Source organism: Gallus gallus, chromosome 13 (assembly GCF_016699485.2).
Source record: "Gallus gallus isolate bGalGal1 chromosome 13, bGalGal1.mat.broiler.GRCg7b, whole genome shotgun sequence".
NCBI classification, from domain to species: domain Eukaryota; kingdom Metazoa; phylum Chordata; class Aves; order Galliformes; family Phasianidae; genus Gallus; species Gallus gallus.
Window position 1 is genome coordinate 15,270,769 of NC_052544.1, and position 18,463 is coordinate 15,289,231.

At 45.6% G+C, this 18,463-nt stretch overlaps 2 protein-coding genes and 1 long non-coding RNA gene across 8 annotated transcripts; 1 reads left to right on the top strand and 2 right to left on the bottom strand.

Annotated features, from left to right (window-relative positions):
* The first annotated feature begins 23 nt into the window (after positions 1 to 23).
* Positions 24 to 1,138, top strand: LOC107054562. The gene is made up of 2 exons (XR_001468943.4): positions 24 to 557; positions 791 to 1,138. It is a non-coding gene; the product is annotated as an uncharacterized LOC107054562 (long non-coding RNA).
* On the bottom strand, positions 1,106 to 7,489 carry TXNDC15 (thioredoxin domain containing 15). The gene is made up of 5 exons (XM_414627.8): positions 4,214 to 7,489; positions 3,735 to 4,126; positions 2,917 to 3,080; positions 2,253 to 2,383; positions 1,106 to 1,552 (listed from the first exon to the last, which is right to left on the bottom strand). Exons 1-5 carry the CDS (start codon positions 4,350 to 4,352, stop codon positions 1,356 to 1,358), a joined length of 1,023 nt encoding a protein of 340 aa, XP_414627.5. The 5' UTR covers positions 4,353 to 7,489; the 3' UTR covers positions 1,106 to 1,355.
* C5orf24 (C5orf24 homolog) lies at positions 6,557 to 17,194 on the bottom strand. Of its 6 annotated transcripts, none has more exons than XM_015294098.4 (3): positions 17,094 to 17,194; positions 10,925 to 11,354; positions 6,557 to 8,974 (listed from the first exon to the last, which is right to left on the bottom strand). In XM_015294098.4, the coding sequence occupies exons 2-3, from the start codon at positions 11,349 to 11,351 to the stop codon at positions 8,934 to 8,936; spliced, it is 468 nt and encodes a 155-aa protein (XP_015149584.1). In that variant the 5' UTR covers positions 11,352 to 11,354; positions 17,094 to 17,194; the 3' UTR covers positions 6,557 to 8,933. The 6 variants fall into 6 exon arrangements, with proteins under 6 accessions (XP_015149584.1, XP_040503174.1, XP_040503175.1 ...); XM_040647240.2 differs by lacking the exon at positions 17,094 to 17,194 and adding an exon at positions 16,592 to 16,841; XM_040647241.2 differs by lacking the exon at positions 17,094 to 17,194 and adding an exon at positions 15,199 to 15,263.
* Positions 17,195 to 18,463: the final 1,269 nt, after the last annotated feature.

Consider the following 18,463-nt stretch of genomic DNA (forward strand, 5'->3'; position numbering starts at 1 on the left):
GCGCAGCGCGGCCCCGCCGCCCGGCATGGCCCCGGCCCGGCCCCGCCTCGGGAGGAGCGGAGGAGGGACCGGGGGCGGCCGCGCGGGGCGGGGTGCGGGCACTGAGGGATGCCCGGTGCGGGTTCGCGGGTCAGGCGCTCGGGGGGGTTTGTGGGGCGCTCAGTACCCCCTGCCGTGTCCCCCGGCACCACCGAACAGAGCCCGGCCCCCTCCTCCTGACCCCCGCCCCTCACATAGATCAGCACCCATCAGACGAAGACATCTCCATTTGCTGATGGGCACGGAGGTGATTAGCGGGGAAGCGCAGCCCTTTGCCTCTCCAGCAGACAGAAGAGCTCCCCACCTTACTGCTCAAAACCTTCCTTATGAACTACATACTTCCGCCCTTGACCTTCAGTAACAGCAGTCTTATCCTTGCAGCCTTCTCTCAACACCGGAATACAGGACCCGACCTTCCCCCACAGTGAGGTATGAGCACCAAAAGGTGCCCCAGAGACACCTCCCAGGGATACGTCCTCTTCGCAAAGCTCTCTGAACTCATTTGCTCTCTACCTCCAGTAAGTCAAAGCTCACAGGACATGGAGCAAGACAACCCACATCTAACCCAGCACCAAAGGTGCAAAACAGTCACCCTGTAGAGAGCTGTACAGCAAATGCCTGAACTTTTCTAATTGCTGGAATGACTGCCCTGAAGTATAAACCAACACAGTTAATAGAAAAAGCTTTGCAGATATTAGAATAACTCAAACGAAGTGAATTGGTTTTTAAAACATATTTGTCTTTTTCGCAGTTCATTTCACTGACAAACTGGTTTAGTGACACCACCATTCACCTGTGTGTCCCTGGAAAACTTCATTTCAGGAATCCATGAGCCAAAAATGCATCCTAATTCCCACATGTTGACCACAACGTCCACGTAGAGCACCACCTCATACATCTGTAGGTTTGTGAAAGAAGATTCCCAGATCTCAGCAGTACAGAAGCAACCCTGCTCTCCAGCCAAGCACTGTCACATCTGCAGGCCAATGTGCTGTATTGGATCTACAAAGCTTAGAGATCTCTTCTTAAAAGTGAAGCAGAATGGTATCACATATTTACATTAAGGTCCATGAAAAATAAACAGGTCAGAGCACTTTAATAAATACTTAGTTCATGTTTCTCCATATTAGTTCACTCACCACTCTATTTACCTCAGTTCACTTTATAAAAACACAGTAGTTGGTAAATAAAGCTGATTTTCTGCCAACATTATAAATTACAACCAACAAATTCAACAGTTCATTGTTAAGTACTTCCACTCCACACAAAACCTGCTTTACACACAGGAAATGGTGCCCCTGCTTCAGCACCCTGAGTCACTCTTGGTGTTCATGCTCCTGCCCTGGGATCAGCCACCGAATGCTCTCAGTCCGAATGGTAGCATACATGATAAAGCTGGCCAGAAAGAGCACGGAAAACACGAGCAGCCAGTCTACTCCTTTTGTCAGAACGCTGGGCAGAGGCCCCTTCCAGTCTTCCTCTGTCACAGTCACATCATTGTTAGCTTCTATACCTGGAAAAGAATGTCCTTCATCAACACTTGTAACGATCATTAAATACAGAGAAGTTCTCTGTCTTTGCAGTTCCGTTCCTCTCCTCAAATTAAGGCACACATACAGTCAGACCTAAATGTTTGTTGAGATGGTTCTTAGATTTTAATATGTCGAGTATATAGCTTGCTTATGGAAAACTGAAAAGCTATCAAGGTATATGCACAGCTTAATAACAGGAAAAGCATTGTTCTGTCCTCATACACCACAGTTTTTGTAAGCTGGGGCTTGGTTTCCAGCATCTCCGCTGTATTTGGAAATACAACAATTTCTGGCCTCTAATGAAGGCCCTCGTATACCCATGCGTGGTTTCTTTTGTTTGTTTTATTCTCCAGCTGCTCTCATCATGACACCGGCAACATTCTCAAGGTTCCCTTACTCCCACATGAAAGATTTGGGCATGAAGATGTGCCCAATCTTTCTACCTTAAACCCCACTGTTTCCCTCTACATTGCAAAAGCAGCCCAGTCAGCTTCTGGTTTCACCATGCCTCAAAACTCAGTTCACTACAGCAATCTCTGCTGGATCCTCCCAGGGTTTTCATCAAATTCACATTAAATAACAATATAAGAGGAATAAATTACAGTAATAAGAGGAAAGCTGTGTATGGAGCTAAAAGCCAACTTGTTTTTCCTACTGATACTTCAGTGCTGCTTTACATACCTGTTTGATTAAAAATGAAGTCTTTCAGTGTTTCCAGTGTTCTGTCTGTATGATTAAATCTAGCCATAGGTTTAGCACCTTGGAAAAGGAGGATATTGGGTACAGCTACAGTTCCAAACCGAGTTGATAAGCTGGAGAACATAAAGCACATACAAGGCATGAAGGGAAAGAAATCTACTGAAGAGAGGAACAAAGGCAGTCACAGCACAGCAAGAGTCAGCTTCACTAAATGAGTCACTTTATAAGCAAATAATAAGCAGCCACTTCTTGCTGTATTAGGGATGCTTACTAATGCTGTATCAGTTATGTTAATAATATGACATTCAGCAGTGGATGTTTCCTCTCCATAACACAAGTGTTGTATGGATCCAGGTTTTGTTATCCAGGGATATGCATAAGATGAATAAATATTTAGCACTTCTCAGAACTGTGATACCCAAAAGCCAGCCAACAGAACAGTTTCCAGGCCAAGTAAGCTACCAACAGAGTAGCCTTTCCTTCCTGTAAAGTTGTCAAGAGGAAGAAAATATGGACACATTACAGTAAAAAAGAAAACAGACACAACTATTTATAACAAACAGTTAAAAAAAACACTACTGTTTTTAAAACACGGAACTTGCTATTGTAAATAAACTGAGACCAAAGCACAGGAAGTGTAAGTTACCTGCTATGTTGTGATGCATCCAGTGCCAGGAAGCGAAGAGTGGGAAACGCTCGAGGCAAAGAATTGAAATGAGGTGCCAGGCTTACGGAAAAGCGGCACCACGGCGTATAGAATAGGACCAACGTACAGTCACTGCTGTTTGGGTTTAAGAACTCCATCAGATCCTTAGAGAGAGCATAACAGACACAGACAAATATTTAATGAAGTTGTCCTATGTAGGAATGCGTCACTCAGCAATCATAGAATCATATCACAGAATGGCCTGGGTTGAAAAGGACCATAATGATCATCTGGTTTTAACCCCCCTGCCATGTGCAGGGTTGCCCACCACTAGACCAGGCTATCAATTAGACAGTTGATGATATTTATCAAATAGATACATATTTGTTTAACCCTTTTGAAAGAAATGGCAGTGTGTTTAACCTTTTTAAAGGTTATTTTTAAAAAATTACTAAAAAGAAGAAATATACAACACAACTCCCCTCCACAAAAACCACCATCTCTATTACAAGAGCCATGCTAGATACAGTAACTGGTATTGGCTCTAAGTGCCACAAACAACCCTAGAGATACAGATCTACACAGCCTTAAGGCTGACAATTCACAATAAGTGCACACGAGACACACATACTCGTGTACTGAGCTGTTGCTCCATTTATTCCAGCTCAGAATGATGCAGCGAGCATCCTTGCTCAAGCTTTCCCTGTTACACAAAGAAACCCACCAAGTCAAGCACTAGAAGTCACAAATGCACACACAGACCCAACACTTCCCACCCCCAACATGCTCGGAGCTGCACGATGCCGCGGGCTGCTCACCTGGGACACGTTCAGGATCTGCAGCGTGAAGTTGCTGATACCAGTAACGTTCCTCTCCTCGCAGCTCACCTTGGGTGCCTTCACGCTCTCGGCAGTGCCGTTGGGCTCCTCGCCCGCGGGCAGCACGGTCTCCAGCACGACGGCCTCTCCGGGCGGGGCGGGAGGAGCCGCGGGCCCGCTCCCAGCGCCGCACTCCTCTCCGCCGGCCGCCGCCTCGCAAGCCGCCGCCGCCCGCCCTTCTTTCGCCTCTCCCGGCACCGCCGAGAGCACCACGGGCGGCTGGCCCGGCGGTCCGCTGCCCAGCATCGCGTCAGCCATCTCCGCCGTCCGGTACCGCACCGCTTCGCCGCTGATCGGTGCGGAACTGCCGGCGCCCGTCTCCGTTACCACCCCTGCGCCAGGAGGGAGAGATCAGCCACGGTCCCGGCGGAGGCTCCGCACCCACCTCCCGTTTCCTCCCAGTCCCACTCCAGCCTCACCCTCCGGGAGGGCCCGGCCGAGCCCGGCCAGAAGCAGCAGCAGCCACCACATTCCCACCACAGCGCTGCGTCTCCCCGGACAACGGCCACTTCCGCCGGAACTTCTCAGGCGCTTCCGCTTCCGGTGCCGTGCGTGCATACGTTGGGAACGGAGGGCGGCGCGCCGCCATCTTCGCGTTCTCAGGCGGGGTGTGACGCGGTTTGGTCGCAGCGTGTGTGCGCGCTGCGGAACGGGCAGAGGACGCCTCAGGGGCTGCTGCTGGAGCTCAGATACCACTGCAGGGCACTGAGAAATGAATCCGTTAAAAATCACCACCGAGCCCAGTCACTGCCGAGTATAATTTGCACGAGAATTAATACTGAAGGTGCAGTGACCTAAAGATATAAAACACGAGTTAAGTTTGCATAGAGAACACAGCAGTCCAGTTGGTAGAAGAAAACAAGCGAGCACGAAACACACACACGGAATCCAAGAGGCTGTGGGGAAAACGCGCCCTCCATTCCCAACTGCAGCCAGAGCTGGTATTCTGAACTTCAAACCTGCCTTTTTTCCTCCACAGCTGTTCAGTGGCTCACGTTTTCCTGCCTTCAAATGCCAAATGCTTTTAGGAAAAACATCTAGGTAAAAAAACACCACCACCACCCCACCAACACCAGAGTGATGGATCTGCTGAGTTGATGACCCATAAGGAGTACCGAGTCCAAGTCCCGGCTCCACACAGTTGACCATCTATTCAAAAATCAACGATACGTTAGAAAAGCTGTCTGTTGGAAAGAGGAGGACCTGTGTAATATGAGTGTTGTGCTGCACCCATGGATGAACACTAAAACGGCAGCCATTTGTGCACCATGGACTTCAGAGCTGCAGCTTTCGGTCACAGTGGGCAAGCTCCTTCCCTGGCAATGTAAGGAGTGAAAGACAACAGAGTGGCACAGGGACAACGCCAAGGTCTTCACGTTTCCATTCACTCATAAATCCTCACACGGCTGATTTTCTGTGTATTCAACAGCGCTGTGAGAAGAAAACAAAATAAGCATTGAAGTCACAACAGAGACTGAGGTCACACAGGCAGTTCTACCTCACACTAAATATGGGAGGTGTGACTTTGCATTCTGTTCTCTCAAGATGGCCAGAGCTGAATATTGACAAAGATGATCAGCAAAGAACTTTTTAGTATCATGCGTATCTCAGAAGCCTACTCTGAATAATCAAACTCACACTAATTGCTACTGTGATATTTTCTCACTAATTGGAAACAAGTTTTTGTGGTATGAAGAACACAACATGAAAAGCAGGATGATTTATCTGCCTCAGATCATTTAAATATCACCTGACAACTCCACACATCTTGCAGCTTCAAAGTAGATAAAAGTTGTTCGCTAATGACTCCTTCCAGGAACCCTGCAAGATAAGCAGATATTTTTGCCACGTTTTCACTGGTGGGAAGAAGTGAGCCATTGCCATCCTTAGGCCATGCGGGGAACCTGGGAGCAAGCCAGCTGCAGAGCACTGTAGTTTTGGGCTGCCAATCCTGTATGGTCAGGCCACACCTCTCCCCTACATGTTAAGCAATACACAGAGCCCCAGGCAGAACCCTGTAAGAACAGCGCACAGTGCAAGTCAGCAAGGCAGCCCCTTATGTTTAGGAATTACATGATTAACTGTTAAGGACAATTTTCATTTCTCTTGGTCCAAAAAGACACTTTGTTGAGCCATCATACTGAATAGGTATGATATTGCTAATTCACACTGTATTGTTTGTGCTACTGGAAGAGATCCCATTGAGACAGTTACTACACGAGAGCATTAGGATGCCAGTCCAGCTCCAAAGCACACCCTGGTGTTGAATCAGACACATGAACGGCATTATCAGGAAGATAAAACCACCATAAAGCTTCCTTTAAGGTCCAACCTGCATAGCTGGCAAACACTGCTAGTCTGTCCATATGAATAAATTGTAACCTGTGATAAACGTGAGCAGCAAAGCAACCTCCAAGGCTGCTAAAAAGTCTGAATTGTGTAATTTATGAATGCCCTCCAACTCTCACACAAATGCTTTGTGTGTTTTTAAGTCCACACGAACATGAACACAGTCTGTTGTAGTCAGATTCACCTGCACTTCAGGGAGACAAAGAACAAAACCAATCACCTGATTTTAAGCAACATCTGTACAAGTTGCACCACAACGTTTTACACTTACCTACAACAGAGACACTGGGAGAACAAACAATTCCTGTTTACAGCAGAGGCAGGTTAAAGTTATTGGTCTGACATGCTGGCAGTAAGAATCTTAAGCCAGAATTTAATATATATTAAAACAAAAAGCACATACAAAATAATCATTAGGTTTTAAAGTATTAACTTTATTAATAAATATACATCCATATGATGATGTAAATACAGATCATGAACACTACTCCATTCCCATACACATAATTGCACACGAGTAGCTCAAGTTCATGGACATAAAAACATACACAGTATCTAATCAGGCTTTTTACAGCAGAGGACAGGGTGCTGATACTAGATATTTAACAGATTACTGTTTCCCCAAAGTAAACCTGTGGAAAAGCAAACAATGAAAGGTTAAAGTATCAGAAAGTGGTTCCAAACTTCAGAATACAGATTTACCTATCTGAAAAAAAAATCTTAAAGAGAAAAGTCTAGTCTCTACTAAAGTCATAAATATATTTAAGCAGTGTTAAAATATATGCATTAAAATAGAGAAGAATAAACTTCTTTTGTGGTCAGAAATTAGGTCTGCAGTTCAAAGTATTTATGATTGTTATCAACTGTTTTAACTGTCAACTCTAAGGATAGCATGAAATGTTATTATACACACAACAAAGAATAGCAGAGTCTCAGTTAATGAAGCCAGCAGACAAATGACTTCATTTCACTCTGCCTTTTAAAGCTCTTCAAAAAGGGGGAAGGGAGTTCAATTCACATCTGAATTACTCTGTGTACTGTAGTTCCAAGTAATTCTTTTCATAGACACATCACTTTTCACTGACAAGGCTTGGTTTCATCCCGACCAAACTCAGATCTTTCAGATGAAATGAAAACATATTCCTTCAAAACAGAGATCTTTAATGGCTCTTGATACGTCGTTATTTTGATTGAACTAAATCCAAGACATAAAGAGTGCTGCTTTAACAACAAGGCTAACAGCTGATTTTAAAAGTACTGTATTAAATTTCACAGTTAGCCTCTTCTGATGGATGGTATCTGTTTTTTTCCTGCCAAAATACGGTGCTATCATCTTGAATATGTCCAGTGCAAGACTTTATAGTAGCAAAACTATTTGGTTTTAAAGTTTAAGTAAATTTAATCAGAAACTGAATAGTCGTTACTCTATGTATATTAAACAGTGAACTTGTATAGCATCATCAAGGAGTAATAGCAAGTGAATACATTTCGTTCATGTATAAATAAGACGTTAGAAACTTGATAATTAAAAGAAATCATTAAAAAGCAAACTTGACATGTAGATCTTCTGAACAGTGTTAACACACAACAGTGATCCTAGCTTATGAATAGCTGAATTATGATATAGAATATAAAATAAGCAATTTACCTTACAAGTTATGTTTTCATACTACGGGGGGAAAAGTCCAGTTTTCCCACTGGTACTAGTAAAGTTTAGGCATTAACATGCTGCTTCAGTGTTTATGTTGAAAGAAAAGTGTTGTTTGGTGTTTTTTTTTTTTAAGCACAATGTATTCTGTAGATTATACATAGGCAAAGCAGAAGTATTTGAAAATTCCATTCCTCTTTCACTTCAAAATGTCTTCCTTCCTTTTTTCTTCCCCTCACAGCACGGCGCCGGTAGACTACAGTCAGATCTAAATAAAGCAGAATGAGGAAATGCCCAGCAGGACCCTGCTGGTCTCCCTGCTACATCCCAGGTGCCACGCAGCCCTTTACAGACTCTCCGAACACTCTTCTACTTTATGCTCCTCGTTTCACAATTGACAACATTAATTGTTGTTGTTTGTTTTTTTTTTTTTTAAACTGGGATTCTATTTCATTTGATATAATTAATAAACACTGTAATGAACAGAAATTGCTTAGATGATTTCATTATTTCATCAGCACACTCGATTAAGATTCATTATACTAGCAGAACAGTGATACAGCTGCATTATCTCCTGACACACAGCACAGCACCATCGAGTAGATGTACGAGTGAGAAACGGAACAGGAGCAAACCAGATAAACAGAGGAGGTAAGTGGAGTTTCTCCAAGGTACAGTGGTGACATGCAACACGTTCCTTGCCAGCGAGGTGTGACGCTCCTGCAGGTACTACATTCAGCTGAAGAGGACTGCTTTCCCAGCTGAGTTCAGGTAAGAACTTAAAGCAGTCTTTTTGTTGAAAAATCATCTGATTAAAAACAGCCAATACAACACAGATCCTGAGGGTGAATTAACTCACGATAGCATTTTGCATGTGTCAGAAGTTACATCGTTCTGAGAAATCGCTAGATTTCAGACTTGTGAGTTTGCTGAGGAACAGAACGTATCACTGGATTTCATAGCTTCAGCATGAAGAAACTATTTTTAGTAGCAGTTTAGCTGCCGTTAATTCAGATATCGACTAAGGAGCCATCCAGTACAGCTGAGGTTCATTGTCTTAGTTGCCAGTGCATACACAGTTCCCCAAAAACAATTCAACACACCTATCGTAAAGTACAGCATAAAGTCCAGCTCATTATGTGTTAGGCATCACTGGAACACCTGAAGGCTTGCTGCTTTTTTCCTGATAAAAAAGGTATGAAACATGACATCTGTTTCTTAAGCGGTCATCACTGAAATCAAGAGCTCTCATCAAAATGTCAGCAGGCCAGAATAGCATTTATGTTAACAAAAGTTATCAGTTCAGCATAAGCACTAATTAACCCAATTTCTTTTGCTCCCCAGATTGCCAAGCTTTATATATCCACCCCCTCCCCGGATGCATGAACCTCCAAATTGATCATAAAGTCACATTTTGCTTCAAACAACTTAAATAGAAACTTTCTTCCAGGTGGGGGAAAAAAAAAAAAAAAAAGCTTGGATTCCAGTAAAAATAAATTTAGAACAAACAATCTGCAACATTGAGGATTGATAGATATTTTTTTGAAGTCTAGATTAAAGTATGTGCACATTACACACACACATACGCTCTCTCACACTTAAATTAAACACACCCAGCTGAAAAATGGAACATTTCTTTTGGAAAGAGGGAAGGCTTAAGTTTGAGTCAAGAAAGGTATTTATAGTCAACCAACAACATTTTTTTTCAGCTTGCATGCATAGATGAATTCCTATGAATTACTTCATCTCTGGGGTCTAGCAGTGCAGTAAACTGCATCCTGTTTGCATCAGTCATACAGTTTGCTTTTATAAATCATGAAAATGGTGTCCTTTGGTAGATATAGAACGTCCCGTAACTTAAATATAGCGTAAGTGTCCAACAATGCAATAACTGTATTTCCAGGAATATCTGGCAAAACGAAGCCTGAAAACTTGGCAACAGTGTCTATTTAAAAAGTTTAATTTGTAAACATTATAGATTAATACTTTAAAAGCTATTAAACTGTCGCCACCTAAGCACAGATTTTTAAAGGCATAAACCAGTGTAAATAGCTATTTACAGATTAAGGACGTACTGTTTAATATTAACCAAGTGCGTTACTAGAACGAACAGTACTTAATTTCTTATAAAATCTTTCAAAATGTAAAGAATTATCTGTGGTTTGGTAAATATATTTAGGCATTTCTAAATTACATAGCAGAATCCTGTGCCAGCATAACAAAAAGAACAGCTATCACCTAAAGGCAAATTAGCTTGTGTTAATAAGGCGCCGTGACGCTGCAGTGCGCTGCACCAACGCTCAGCTTTCTGGTATATCTTCAAAAATATTTTTGGAACATTAATTGAAATTGACTTCATGCTACAACTCCAGAAATCAACACTGAGAAAAAAAAAAGGTTGGTTTGGGTTTTTTTTTTTGGTTTGGTTGTTAAGTTTCTATGGATCTGTCTGAGGTCTGTAGAAGCTCCTGCAGAAGTGAAGAACGCAGCTTGCTTTCTATTCCTTTTAAAAACACACAGGAACTCAGAATGTTGCTGTTTTTACTAGTTAAACAGTCCCAAGTAGATTCTTTATCACGTATGAACTCATCTGTACCAGTTCCCTATGATGAGATAGGCCCCATCATGAGCCACCAGCCAGCTAATTCTATTCTCCTTTCAATTACGTAATGCATAACCACAAAACTAGATTTACCTGAAACTGAATGTAAAACTAGGAACATGGATATTACTCAGGTGTAGACACCACGGCCTATGCTTCAGTTCAGACTTTCTTTTAAATTATGATTTAAAAACAACAGCAAAAAAGACTATGCCAGTGCCCTCTCGACACTGCTTTAAAAGTTACTGAACTGCACCCGTAGACTATGGCATTATTTGAGTAAAAATAAAATCTAGAAACTCAAACGTATGCAAATGCTACAATAAAATGCAAGAAACATGCCAAAATCCAGAGCAAAGCAGATTAGTAAGCAGTTACTAATTCCTTCCTTTCATTCGTTAGGCTGCTTGAGTTTGCTGCTAGTTTCACCAACAGCATGTACTCCTCTGTTATGCACCATAGGATAAGGAAAAGCTGCACTGCCACAAGTATAACTTAGATTTGCAAACCGGGATTGAGCTTTAATGCTACCTGGAGGTCTGCCTGGGCTGACTTTGTATCCTGCTGCTTTAGTTGTGCCCAAGGGTCTGCCTGGACTTGTCTTAAATCCAGCTGCTTTGGTGGTCCCCAGGGGTCGACCCGTGCTGGTTCGGTACCCTGCTGATTTTGTGGTCCCTGACGGCCTCCCACGTTTACCGGATCGGTTGAGGTTTTTCTTTTTCTTCAGTTCATCTTTTGTTTCTATATTCCTGCCACTCGTGGTCTGCAGGTGGGATTCGTTCAGCGCATCTTGTCTCTGGCACGCGATCGGTTTGTGGCTGACTGCGTGGCTGTATTTACTTTGCTGCGTGGCATACAAGTCAAACTGGTCAGCAGCTCTCACGTTGTCTTCGTTAAGGCAAGAGCTCTTGCCCGTCCCACAGAATGCTGCATTACTGCTGGCAACAGGGTGCATCATTTTCTATCAAAAATAAGAGAGACAAATCTGAATCAATAACAAACAACACTGCACTGTTCCACAAGCAGATCTTTCAAGATCTACCTCTGTTTCCTAACACGAGCACAAGCAGTTTCCATTTCTAGTAAACAGCGTTGATGCCAGTAAATAACTTTTTTTAAATGAAAACTTTTAGTAAGTTTTCACTTGAAAGTTTGCATGGTAACGTGCAGTTAAAAGCAACTATTTAAAGGACCCTATTCAGGAGCACACAGGGAAGAAGTGCATTAAGGATCTGAACAAGAGAATTTCAGCCAGAAGATACACAGCATCTGCTCACCCACTGTGATTTCAAAACCCTTCTAACCCAATCTCATCCACCTCCCAGCTGCTCGAGGTGTAAGATTAGCCTGCATCTGTGAGCAAGGAAAAACACCACATCGTTCTCCTGATTCAACAGATACAGGCTCATGGAGATTGTGTTGTTTTAAACGCAGCAAATTAATAAAACACTGATCAATTTTGTTGCTTCTTGCTACAATTATGTAAGAAACACAGAAATAGGTGAGATACTCTGCAAAGACAGCGGTGCCACAGGTGGGAATGCAGAGCTGCACAAGGAATCATTACAGAGCAGAAACTTCAGGACGCTACAAAGGTGACTCCTGTGCATGCTGCTGCACACTGCCCCAGCTCCAGCAGACAGACAGTCGCCCAGCAGCAGCCAACGAGGTGCTCAGAGAGGAACAGGATGACATTTGCACCCATTCGACCTGTGTAACATTTAACCACGCTGAAGACAAGATTAACCCAATCAGTATCTGGCTCTTCAGAGCAATGCTGTGCCCTACAGCCACAATTGGGAGGACAAATGTTTCTCGCTGTGGTATGTTCTCTAGCAGGTAAGGTCTGGAATATTGATGGCATTTTGCCTCCTGTAGATAAAGAGCATCTCCTAAGGCAAACAAATCTAAATACTACCATCAATTACTGAATTGATCCCACAATTGCAAGGGTTTCCTCCCAGCCAGAGAAACAGAATACCAGAAGCAGTCTGTTTACCCAGGAGAAAATCCCCATGCATGCCCTTTCCTTCTGATTACAATGGTTACACTCCCTGCTCAAAATCCCATTTACCTTGGCTCCACAAATGCAGGTTACAGTGTAAGCATTACTCTTGTGCAAATAATATGAATATGTTTTTATGTCAAATAGTGAAACTGTGATAGCAGTATAGTCCAAATAATAGATGGCTCTAGCAGAGATTATCCAGGCACTACAATTCTGCACGTTGAATGGGGAAATGGTGGAACAAATATGAAACCACTGTTACTGCAGATGTTGACTAGCAAGTGAAAAAATGAGAACAATTAGCAAGCCTGCCTTTAGCAGAGAACAGGCAGGGTCAGCACCCAGTGTCCAGGGCAACAGAGCTCTGCAAACACTGCCTTCAGGTGGAAAACTTGCCTGATGCTAGTTCTCCTTGCATCTGGTCGTGGTCTGTGTTACTGCTATTACTTAAGTCATGACAATGTCAAGTAGTACCCAAAGCTCGTATTCTGTATTTTCTTTTACTTGAGACATGTTTATGAAAAGTTTTCTTTAGAAAAGGGCTCTCTAGTCTACCTTAGTTACCCTGGCATGGACATTTCCAGCCTCATTTTTCTGTATTCACATTGCAGGAGGGAATGAAAGGATGAAGCAGGCACACTGTATGAGTCACCTGTAGAGCAGAAGCAAGTTTTTTGTTGGGGGGGATATAACTGAGGAAAGAATGGTATAAAATCCAAAGCGATGCCAGCTTAAAAATCCCACTCCAGCTATACTGTATGAGCAAATGCACACAACTTTGTGCCCAAGCATTCTTCAGCAAAACCAGCCTGAAAAGTCCCCAGTGAAACAGAACGTACTTGTTTTGAACCTGCACTTAAGTATGTAAATAGAAATGTGCAAGCTTGTTTAAATCAGTTTTAAATCCTGCTGAACATCTCAACATAATAGTTAACACCAGGCATTGCAGTAAACTCATTCAGTGGCACTTTGAGAGGGTTTCTACTATAGGCTGTACCGAGTTTTCTGTTTGGATCCTTCTCTATCTAGTAATCAATTTTCATTCAAATGCTGGGGAAAGAAGGAGACAACTGGATAAACTAACTCTGGAAAGAGGCAGCACAAGAGCTCCTCACACAATGAAGCACAGAAGCTGCACTGCTGCTAGGAACCAGGATAGGAACAGGGCCACCCATCTGGGACCTGCAGGTTTTGGTGCTGGGGGTTCTGACTGTGGCTGTAACCCCACCTGTGAGCATACTGCTGTATTACCACACTTCTGACTGCCCACAGAGCTGACCTGGCTCAGCACTAGTGAGGTGAGCACGAGGTCTGGTTTGGCTCACGGCTCTATCAGCGAGGCTGCCTCTAAGCATCTTGTATTTCACGGTCAAGACTAACATTCTTTGCTCTTTTCTGCTGGGAGATGAAACAGAAATCTTAGTAGAGGCAATACAGACACAGCAGAAACTTAAGAAGTTTCACCTAATTCCTGTGATATTATGACTCTTGGTTAGGCAGAAACAGTGCCTCCCTTTACCCCAAATACAGCACTTTTCTAGCTGAAGGCTGCTGAAATACACCTGGAATCGGGGCCTTTGAAGATCATTGGAAGCCCATCTACAGCTTTTCAAACGATACCAGGAAAGGTAAACTCCTATTGCCAATATGGAGAATTGTGCTTTTAATGACAGTGTATAAATCCCACTCATTTCCCTGCAATAGCTTCATCAGTACAGACAGAGCTGTAGGAGACTGTATCAGCACATCTTCATCACCACCCCATCCTGCTTAGAGCAAACACATACAAAGTCTATGACATAGCACTTAGAAACACAAGTATTATTTCTGTGCTAGTACCCAGAACGTCACTTCTCTCTATTAGAATAGCTGGAATGAAGCACAGGACCAACTCTGTTCAAGCTCCATACATAAAGAAGGCTCTGTGCCATATTCAGCAGCACAGGGACTGCAGGCTCCAGGGACACCGAAGGGCTCCGTTCGGTTGCAGGGGGCAGTGTGAGAAGCAGATGAGTATTTTGCCTTTAAAGACTGCAGCAGAGATACGGTATTGGTTTTGCTCCTCCTTCTTAGGATAGCAGCTAGGAGAAATACTTCCGTCGATAAATAAAAAGAATCCATTATATGAAATTAAACACTTTTCAAGTGTCTCTTTTACTGTCAGCTCCCTTTCTGACCCTTGTTAGAACAAGAACATGTTAACTCTCACTCACTGCTTGTTTTCCAAATGTTGTACCTCAAGAATTCCCATTACAAAGTCAGTGGCACAACATACACCACAGCACCTCAATCTGTATTCGAGACATAACCTACCCCTGAAAATAGTCAACCAGTTCCTTCACACCGTGCTTATACAACACCTTCTAAGTGTTCATTGCATAACACAACTTTTTTCATCATCTGACAACAGGTAAAATAAATTGAAACGAGCCAAAATATAAAACAATTTTGCTGGCACTACTGCAATAACACAGGATTGCAAATAGAAATTGTCTCCTGAAGCGCTGTCTCTTCTTTCTCCAGTTAGTCTTTATCCAAAGAGACATCCAGCCCCAAAAATAAGTCTGTCCTACCTGAGGGCCGAGTTTCAGTAGATATCAACACCAGCTAGACTTTTTCCTGCAGAAATTAAGATCACGTAAGCACGGAGTGATGATGAGAAAGAGGACGCTCAAACGAGTTAGTATAGCTTCATGAAATCGAGGACCAGGTCAGTAATCTAATTAACTGCCCCTCTGATTACATGCACACAACTGGCAGTTTGGCTTCACAACCAGCAGGAACTACTCCTACCCACATTTTTTCTGAGCAGGATGATCTTGCTGTTTCCTCTTCTTATACACTCCGGCTCCTTGTACCAACACTAACCGTTGTGCAAGAGCAGGACAAGCCAACATCCAAGCAAAAACTGATCCAATGAGAAAACAGCAGTTGGCTGGCACTGGGGCAAGAGAGGAAGCACAGGAACATGCACAGATGGACCAAAGCTCTTGGTTAGCCAACACCACGTTACCTCACTGCCACCAACTGCTCTCGCTCCTCCATGACCCACCCCAGTTACTCACAACGCTGGCCAGAGCTCACAAAGATGACTTTTTGTCAATTCAGTGAATGTAGAAGACCTGAACAGAGGGGTCTGATAAATCCCAAATGCAGCACAGGGACCGGAGGATGGGGAAGAGGCGGAGATGGTTGGAGGCAGAGCAGCATGGAACCAAGGCAGCCATCGGGCCACGCTGTGCCTGAGAAAGTGCAGTTGTGAAACTGCGCCCTGATTATTCTGCGGTTCTGTAATTACCAAATTTCAAAGCGAGCCAGATATGCATATGAATGACAGAGCAGGTGGAGGTGCATGTTTATAAAGAAAGTATCATTAGTGCTTGTAAAGCTGCCTCTTCCTCTAAAGGAGCTGTTCCCAAGTAAAACGGAGATCTCAGCTTGAAGATGGTTATTCATCTCTGCGGGTGTTCTCGCCCACCTCTCCTCTCCCCAGGGAACAGCTGAGAGGCACGAGGTGCTCATTCATCTCCGTGGGTGTTCTCACCTTCCCCAGCCTCCTCCCACAGAAGGATTCTATAGCTTAAGAGAGGGATCAAACATCCCCTAGTCCCACTGCTGAGCTCCCCATGCGCGCTTCCATGAGGTTTCTCTGCAGCAGGATTAGCACAGGAGGCTCTGACACCGACCAACAGCCCCAGACACAGAGCCACCATCCATCCACCTGCCGGAGCTGTGCCACAGTGGGCAAAGGCACAGCGCCGCTCTGGGTGCACCTAACACTGCAGGGTAATGACAGACAGAAATAGCGTAAGAAAAACTCCGGTACTTAAATACTGACATAGAAATAAACCACTCATAAAGAAATGTACTGACCAAGTGTTCCTCATATTTTGAGGAAAAAAAAAAACCCAAAACAACATCAACAACAAGAACATGGATCAAATAACTGCTGCTTTCTTCAGTGACACCCAGAGACCCAGAGAGAAATACTAACAAACTGAAGGCGCAACCACCTACTGATGAATTACCCTGGAAGGACTACGCAGAATTAAGGGCACACTGAGCTATTTACAGATGCGTTAGTGCACAAACAGGGCTGGGAGGGAAGCAACACACCGCTCGGCAGCCCCGAAATGCGTGTGAGCAGGACGTGCACTGCCGGCACACCTCAAGCAAACGCACATCCATACCATCTGCAATCCCACACGCCGGCGGGTCGGCTGGCGTAGTGAGAAGCAGTACACAACACCAGACCCGGGAACGCCGAATGTAACTCCAGCGGCTCGAGCACAATACGTGGCCCCGCACCTGGGATGGGGCGAGACAGGAAGGCCGCAGGAGGGGCTGCCCGCGGGGCCAGGACTCGCGGCGACCCGGCTGCCACCCGCAGCACCCGCGCCGCTTCCCCGCCGCAGCCCGCTGCCTCCCCGCTCCGGCGGCGCCGCCTCAGGGCCCTCCCCGCCCCAGGGCCCAGCCCGGGCCCAGCCGCAGCGCTGCCGCCCGCCCCGCCCGGCCGTGCCGCGGGAGATACCGCCGAGGCCGAGCGGGGCCCCTTTCTCCGGCCCTGAGCAAATCGAGCTCGAGGGCCCCGCGGCGCAGCGACCCCCGGGGCCGGCTCCGCACCGCTCCCCTCCCCCGCCGTCTCCATCTTGCCCTCCCGCCGCGAGGAGAAGGGCCCCGGCCCACACCTACCTGCGGGGATCGGAGCGGCCTGCGGCGCCTGCGAGCCTAGGAGCGGCGCGGGGCGGCGGGCGGGAGCGAGCGGCCGCCTCCCCACACCCCGCCGGGCGGCTGCAGGGAGCGGCGCTGCGGCGGCGGGCGGGCGCGGGCGGGCGGCAGGAGCGCGCTCCCGAGCGGGGCCGCGCCGCGAGCCTGCGCGGTGCCGGGCGGGGCGGGGCGGGAGGAAGGAGGCGGCCTCGGGGGCGCCCGGCGGCCGCGCCGCCATTTTCTCCCTGAGAGGAGCAGGTTCTGCGGCCGGCCCGAAGCGGGGCTGGGAGCTCCAGTCTGTGCCCCGTTACCACATCCATCTCGCAGCACCAGCTGCAAGGAATACTGAGTCCTCAAAGAATTGTGCCCAGTGCTTCCCACCATCCAACCTCCTGCCATCGAGGTCAGGACCAGTGAGATGACACAGTAACACCCACAGCAGGGCACGACCAACTGATGATAATCAGTGCTCTTAATTACTCTAACAGCAACAGTGCCATATATTCAGCTGCACCGGCCAGCTTGCTGCCAGCACCCACAGCGAGCAGTCCGTAACAACGCTGTACATCACAAGTCCTCAGATACCACACACACCCCTGAGAAACTCACCTGGAAGAGTGCACACATTCTCCAACCCTGTGATATTCCATTCGTAAGAATATTCAGAGCTTTTCAGGCTAACAATTGCTGTGAAACATCCTGCCAAGACCATGGCTTGGATTTTTTTGCTGGTGCTTCCCAATGCATGAAGGAATCCCCACTTCTGACATAGAGCGGCAGGGAAAAGCAGCATTTATTCAGCTAAATTTAGCAAATTGTTGAATTTATTTATGAGTTTCCACTGCTTCTAACTCTTGTTGGAAATGCCACGTCAAGTCAAGGAGAAATTTGAGAATCTCTTTGGTATCTTATTTTTTCCTTTTGTCAGTAAGTTGGTGTGTAAGGTGACAGAAGTCAGGCTCCTGCTTCGTCCAGAAAAACATATCAGCTCAAAGAATGCAGAAATGCTCACAGCAACACACAGCAGCGAACCTGTAATTTGAAGCAGGGGCAGGTTCCATCCACAATGCTGTGAAACCTCCATCAGGCTCTTGTTGAGACTGCTGCTGCCAGAGCTCAGTGCTGGACGCGCCTTTGTGCGGCGCTGTGCCCATGTGGCTGCTCTGCATTGTGCCCTGGGCAAACCAATTCCACGAGTCACCTCCAGTGCCCACACTGCTCATCTGGTAGCAATGGGGCCTGGTTTTCTCATCCACACACCGCTAATAAAAACAGCAAGCAAACAAAGACAACTGTGTCTGTGACTGTCTTGTGAAATGCCCTGGGTCTGAAGCACAGCCATTGCACAGACTGGG